This window comes from Suricata suricatta, chromosome 8 (assembly GCF_006229205.1).
Source record: "Suricata suricatta isolate VVHF042 chromosome 8, meerkat_22Aug2017_6uvM2_HiC, whole genome shotgun sequence".
Taxonomy (NCBI): Eukaryota; Metazoa; Chordata; class Mammalia; order Carnivora; family Herpestidae; genus Suricata; species Suricata suricatta.
The window spans coordinates 9,224,873-9,232,120 of NC_043707.1; the positions used below are offsets into that span (position 1 = coordinate 9,224,873).

The following is a 7,248-nucleotide window of genomic DNA, read 5'->3' on the forward strand; positions in this document are numbered from 1 at the left end:
AAGGATTTTCTTCTTATATTTAGGGTGCCAGCAACCAACACAAACTGACTAAGCCAAAAAGGGAGTTCACTGGAAGGATCACAGGCTTCCACCACAGGATCAAAGACAGAGCCGGATGTGCTGAACAAGAGCCCTGCAGAAGGGGTGCACGGGGAGCCTCCTGGGGGGACTCGGCGGGCTTCCATCAAAACCCTTTCTGGGCTGTCTCTGTTCAAGCTTGGAATGGCTGGGAGAAAGAACTGTGTTTTCAGGACAAAGGTGGGAGGCAAGATGAGCCTCCTGACCCTGGTTCCCAGAAGCCGGTCCTGCATGTCACAGAGGCCTGGTGGCCCACCAGGAAGGGTCCCCCAGACCCTGGGCTTCTCCTGCTCGTAAGGCCCGGCGACGGCTGGGAGATGCTCCCCATGGTGCTCTGGGCTTTCAGGACTCACGTCGGCCCAGAGGCTGCCCTTCAGGGGTCTCTCCGACATCATTAATTTTTATCCCTTTTCTCTTGGTCCATGCTGGTCATGCCTTTTGCTCTACTTTCTTTCCTCTTCCAAAAGCCCCTCCTTCTACAGACTGAATGTTTGGGTCCCCCCACCCCCTCCCCATTCATGTTGAGACCTAATCCCCAATGTGATGGTGTTGGTAGGCGGGGGTCTTTGGGAGGTGATTAGGTCAGGAGGGTGGAGTTCTTGCGAAAGGGATTAGTGTCCTTTTGAAGTTTTTCAAGTGTATTTATTTTGAGAGAGAGATGGAGAGAGTGGAGGAGAGGTAGAGGGAGAAGAGAGGGAGAATTCCAAGCAGGCTCTGGCTCGGCACTGCCAGCCCAGAGCCCACCCCACTGTGGGTCTCGAACTTATGAACTGTGAGATCACGACCTGAACCGAAACCAAGAGTCAGATGCTTCGCGGACTGAGCCACCAGAAGCCCCTTTAAAAAAAATGATTCTTATTTAAAGAATGATTCTTTCAAAAGAAATGATTCAAACAGTACCAACGATTTTTCAATGAACATGAAGTCTTCTTCCTACCCTACACTTCCTGTCTCTCCCCAGAGGCAGTAATTAGGATCAGTTTTCTGGGGATCTTTCCAGAGGTAGCTTGTGTCTATACCTCCATATACCTACTATTCTATTCTGCATCCCTGCTTTCAGAGGCACACATTACACACTTGCTCGCTGACTTGCATTTCCACCACATGATGTACATTGCTGGTATCAGCGCATTCTTTGGGACGGCTGTGTGGTATTTATTTGACTGTGAGGCCCCCATTGACGGACAGGCTTTTGTGAAGAGTGAACGTCCTTCTGTACCTGACGCCAGGCCCCCCGAGCAAGCACATCCATCAGAAACAGCAGTGCTTCCCTTCCCCAGGGTTATCACAGCTTTGTTCTTCCTTGGGCATCGCCCACAGGGCCTGCTTCTCTTTCTCTCCACTCCGGGAAGACTTGCAGTATGGCTTTTGCTCACGGATAGACCCAGAGGACAGCGGTGACCTCCCTCCTTGGCGCATCACCTCTGACTTCTCTGTAGAATTTGACCCCACTGCCCATCCCGTCCTGAAACTCTCCTCGTTTGGCTGCTTTGCTGGATGATCTTTGTCCTCCTAGCTTCTCGACGACCTTTGCCTGCCTTCTTGTCTGTCAGGAGCTGGACGGACTGGAAGCTGCTGGGTCAGCCCTTGGCCCATGAGGGAGTCACACCTGTTTACCTCACTGCCTGAGCCCACGGGAGTGTGAGGTTCCCATCAGTGTCTGAACTCACACTCTTTCAGGCTTGAACCCTTCATTAAAAAGAGAAAGAAAAGTGTTGTTTTTAATTCCTGTATTTGATGTTATTATCACTATTTTATTTTATTTTGATTTTTTAAATGTTGATATATTTTTGAGAGCAAGAGAGAGACAGGGCGTGAGCAGAGGAGCGGTAGAGAGAGAGGGAGACACAGAATCTGAGGCAGACGCAAGGCTCCGAGCTGTCAGCACAGAGCCCGACAGTGGGCTCAAACTCACCAACCAAGCCATGAAATCATGACCTGAGCCGAAGTTGGACACTTAACCGACTGAGACACCCAGGCGCTCCTGTGATCACTATTTTAATATTTACCATGTACCAGTTAAAAAATAAGAGGGGTCCCTGGGTGGCTCAGTCGGTTAAGCGTCCGACTTCAGCTCAGGGCATGATCTCGTGGTTTGTGAGTTCAAGCCCCACGTCAGGCCCTGTGCTGACAGCTCAGAGCTTGGAGCCTGCTTAGGATTCGGCATCTCCCTCTCTCTGTGCACCTCCCCTGTTCACACCGTCTCTCTCTCTCTAAAATATATAAACATTAAAAAAAATAATCAATAAAAAATAAGAAAAGATGTCAAGAATAACAAAGAATAAGGGCATCTGGGTGGCTCAGTCGGTGAAGCGTCGTATCTTGGTTGCAGTGCAGGTCATGATCTCACAGTCCCTTGGGTCTGAGCCCCACATGAGGTGGGGGGTGGGTAACCTTCGCTGGCAGCTCGAAGCCTGCTTAGGATTCTCTCTCTTGTTCCCTCTCTCTTTGCCCCCCGCCACTCGCTCTGTCTTTCTCAAAATAAACAAACCTAAACAAAAAAGAATAACGAATAATGCAACAAAAGAACAACAGAGCAGATAGCAAGGTATCCACACCATTCAGCTTAATAAGAATGTGAATCTCTTTCGTACACTCCCTGTACCCCAGAGAGAATTCCTATCCTGAATTTGGAGTTTGTCATTTTCTTGCATTTTAATTGAGTCCTGAATTTCCGACTGACACCTCTGGGTATCTTTATACCCGAGTATCCTCCTCGGTATGGTTAAAAGCAAATGCAAATGCATTTATAGAAAGAAGAAAATGCGCTCTATCAACCATCTTCAGAAATCCATCCTGAGGGGCGCCTGGGTGGCTCAGTCGATGAGCGTCCGACTTCGGCTCAGGTTATGAACTCATGGTTCGTGGGTTCGAGCCCCACATCAGGCCCTGTGTTGACAGCTTAGAGCCTGGAACCTGCTTCCGATTCTGTCACTCTCTCTCTCTCTGACCCTCCCCTGCTTGTGCTGGCTCTCTTTGTCTCTCAAAAAAAAAAAAAAAAAAAAAAAAGAAATCCTTCCAGAAGGATCTATGTCATCGGTTGATCCAACAACACAGAGGCCTGTTTGTAACCTCTCTGGTATATCAAAGTGTCAATTATTTCTGGATGCTAGGGCTATGGATAACTTTTCTCTCTGCTCATTTTTGTTTCCTAAGCTTTCAACAGTGGAGCATGGACTGTGTTATGATGACTGCCTAACACCCCAAACCTACCTTCCGCTCAACTCTCTTCTCAACTTCGCTTTGACCCTAGGCATCCCTATTTCTGCTGGACTTCTGGAATTCTTCATGGGCTGGAAATGTGGTCTCTTTCCCTTTTCCATATTCCACCAGTTCTACTACACTTCGTGGTTGAGTGGATTTCTATCTTCCGGTAGAGTTTAAGTTCTTTTTTATTTAAAAATTTTTTTATTTATTGAGAGAGAGACAGTGTGAGCGGGGGCGGGGGGTCAGGGAGAGAGGGAGATACAGAATCCGAAGACAGGCTCCAGGCTCTGAGCTGTCAGCACAGAGCCCAACGTGGGGCTCGTGCCCACGAACCGTGAGCTCATGCCTGAGCTGAAGTCGGACGCTTAACCGACTGAGCCCCCCAGGCGCCCCAAGATTTTAAGTTCTTAAGGGGGACACACCTTATCTCAGCTCTGTCCCTGGGACCTATCACACAGCCCAGCTCTTTAACAGATGGTCCAGAAACAGTTATCAAACCTTTCTGCCTGATGTCTCGGGCTTGCCTGCATCTTGCAACTGTCACCTGGTTTATTTATAGACCTTTCTTCTATAAATAAGCAGTTTCTGTTTCAGGTGTGGTTGGTCCTTGATATTTCCCCTCTGTCTCTTGCCCCACCCCTAAGTCTCAAACTTAGAAACCGGAATTGGAGCTGGTATTCAAATCCTTCCCCACAGTACAAGGAGGTAGCCCCCGTAAGAACGAAGTCATAGTTGTCAAGTTCTTTCTCACCCTCGATATTGCAGCTTGCTGTCCTTACATGTGCTGGGGACATCCTTGACGAGATTCTACTGATCCTTCTATGTTGTTTCTTTGTATGATCACGATGCAGACGGCTCAACAGTGCTTCCAAAATGAGTATTTTGACAGATTGCTTACTGCTTGCAAACCGTGTCACCTTCGATGCTCGAACACCCCTCCCATGCCATGTCAGCAATACTGTAATGCAAGTAAGTAATACTGCTCGAACAGTTAGTTCCTTGGTGTGATGTATTTTCTCTATACTACTTCCTCAAAGAAGAGATATTACAGGGAAGATGGTGAGATCTTCTGAGTCAAAAAGTGAGAGGAAACAAGGCAAGTATTTAAATGCCAACCGGAGCAAAGTAATTATTCAGAACCGAACTCGATTTATTCAGCGCGGCTAGCAACGGAGATTTTATGAGCTCTTCTAATTAAGTGTTACTTAGAATTTATAAATACATGCCGATGAATGGGGGGGGTTGGATGGCAAATAATCTTGGCTTGATGTGAATATTATGTTGTCGGTTCATTCTCTCTCTTGATATTCTTTTAATTCAGTGAAAGGAACAAATACGATTCTCTGGACCTGTTTGGGCCTGAGCTTGATAGTTTCTTTGACAGTTTTCGTGTTGATGTTCTTGCTAAGGAAGATGAGCTCTGAACCACCCAAGGACGCATTTAAAAACACAGGTTGGTTTGATGGTCTGTCTTTGAAATCTATTTCCAAGAGGTGGCTATTGTGAATTTCAGTTCCTTGTCATTTTTTCATGTTGAGCATTTCGTTTGGTTAGAGCCCTTTTGACTGTGTTAGAGGACAGTTATGAGAAATGAACTTTGGTGTTTTTGGTGTATCTTCTTCTTTGAAAGTACCCTACACTGCCAGCCTTCCCCCCGCCCCCCTTCTTCCCCTGGTAATTACTCTTTTGAAGGACCAAGGCTTCCTTGGCAAACATCCATCTCTTTGACCAAAGTTAGCACATTGATTAGATGTGCAGAAACTGCCAGCCAGGTTGACTACTATCAGGAAAAATGTATTTGACGAGATCCATGGCCATATTTTTAATACAAATGCAAGTGCTTTTTGCTTGAGTCAACATTTTACTGCCAAAACAATGCTAGAGATAAATAATAACCAGTTCTTCTTGGATTATTTGAATAGTCCTTGCAGAGATTATTATCTTTCTTAAGCAGTAGAGAACCAGTCTTAGAGAAATGAATGCTCTACTTAAAGGCTTTCTAAGACAAAAATATTTTGGTCGCACACCTCTGCTCATGATCAGATTCTCAAACACTTTGCAGTCATTGGCTTATTTCCTTATGCACTTATTTTCTGTCCATAATCTGTAAAGCACCCACCTCATTTGCTTCCTAGTGCAGTAAAGAGAGTTAGACAGCTGTTCTACATGATTTATTCATTTTTCTTTTCTTTCTTTTTTTTTTTCCTGCTCCCCTGGGGTCTGACAGGTGGGGAGTGACATTAAGCATGCTATTTTGGGAGATGGAGTTACACTGTGGCAGGTTGGAGAAGTAGTAAAACTTACCTTCACAGGCATACAAATGGGGACATAATAGAGACTCCTTCCTTAGGTGATCATGAAAGATTCATTGTATATATATATATATATATGCTACCAAATGCTCTGTAAGAGAAGCATCTTTACTTTGAATTCTGAAGTGTCATCCAAAGGCTGATTTTGGTGTGCTAAACATATGGTAACTTGTCACTTCGCATGTGTAAAATAGGGCCGGTATGTCTATGCCTCCAAGGGCCAAGGGGGCACCCGGTGAATGCAGCGGGCCAGGTGGAGCCTTCGGCAGCAGGGCAGCCTGTGCCCTTCCTGAAGGAGATGCATGCTAGTGACTCCAGCCGTTTGTCTCCATGGAGGAGACAAGATGCCACATTTTACTGTTGTTGTTTTCAAAGAGACCAATTGCCTAGATTTGCATGTGACATCTCTTGAATTTTTAAAAATCTAAAAATTATTAAAAAAATTTTAATGTTTACTTATTGTTGGGGGGGTGAGAGAGAGAGAGAGAGAGAGAGCGAGCGAGCAGGGTAGGGGCAGAGAAAGAGACACACAGAATCTGAAATAGGCAGGCTCCAGGCTTTCAGCTGTCAGCACAGAGCCCGATTCAGAGCTTGAACTCCCGAACCTGTAGATTGTGACCTGAGCCAAAGTCAGATGCCAAACAGACTAAGCCACCCAGGTGGTCCTAAATCTATTTTTAGAAATGTACATATGTATTCTTAGAGAGAGAGAGTGAACATAAGTGGGGGAGGGGCAGAGAGGAGAGAGGGAAAATCCCAGGCAGGTTCCACGCTTGAGCTCCACATGGGGCTTGTTCTCACAACTGAGAGATCACGACCTGAGTCAAAATCAAGTCAGACCCTCAACCAAATGAGCCACCTTGGTGCCCCCTTGTGAAAAAAATCTCTTGATTTTGAAATGCAGGCCAATAGAACATGTAAGCGAACACTTAAAACCACGGTATGGCCTAAACAGAGTCGGTCTTCAAACCCACTGTGGCCTGTGGTCTGTCTGTCCATGACTTCTAGGGCAAACACACTCGCTGCGCTGTAGTTCTGTCTCCACTGCTTCGAGCCCTAGTGCGTATTGCTGGGCAGTCATGCCTGACTGCCAACCACCTGGGCAGTTTAGGTTAATGGTTTTGTTTCTGCGTCACCAGGATCGGCTCTCCAGAACGAGGCAGCGGCTGACCAGCACGGGCACCGTGACAGCAGGACTGGTGCCCAAGTCCTTCTCTCGAGGGGCCTGGAGTACACGGTCGAAGAATGCACCTGTGAAGACTGTGTCAAGAGCAAATCAAAGGTCGATTCTGACCATTTCTTTCCACTCCCGGCTATGGAGGAAGGTTCGACCATTCTCGTCACCACGAAAACCAATGACTACTGCAGTGGCCTGCTAGCTAGTGTCACCGAGATGGAAAAACCCATTTCTACCAGATAACTAGCCATTTCGGCTGGTATTGAGCTGCTTTGAGGATCTTTTGTTAGAAGGATGATGTATCAGATCTCTTTAGGATGATTGTACGTATCAGTTGCTGATAGAGCTTTTTTTGGCCCTCTAACTCTAGAAAATCTGTATGTTAGATATACTTCCCTACCTCATTGTTGGGAGCTTAGCTGTGTAAATTTCCTTGGTTTCATGATTAAATTCTTGACTCACTGAAAAAAAGCA

General features: G+C 46.3%; 1 protein-coding gene across 1 annotated transcript; it reads left to right on the forward strand.

Moving 5' to 3' along the window:
* Positions 1–3,986: 3,986 nt before the first annotated feature.
* TNFRSF17 (TNF receptor superfamily member 17) lies at positions 3,987–7,248 on the forward strand. Its single transcript, XM_029948789.1, has 3 exons — positions 3,987–4,254; positions 4,607–4,738; positions 6,737–7,248. Exons 1-3 carry the CDS (start codon positions 4,107–4,109, stop codon positions 7,015–7,017), a joined length of 561 nt encoding a protein of 186 aa, XP_029804649.1. The 5' UTR covers positions 3,987–4,106; the 3' UTR covers positions 7,018–7,248.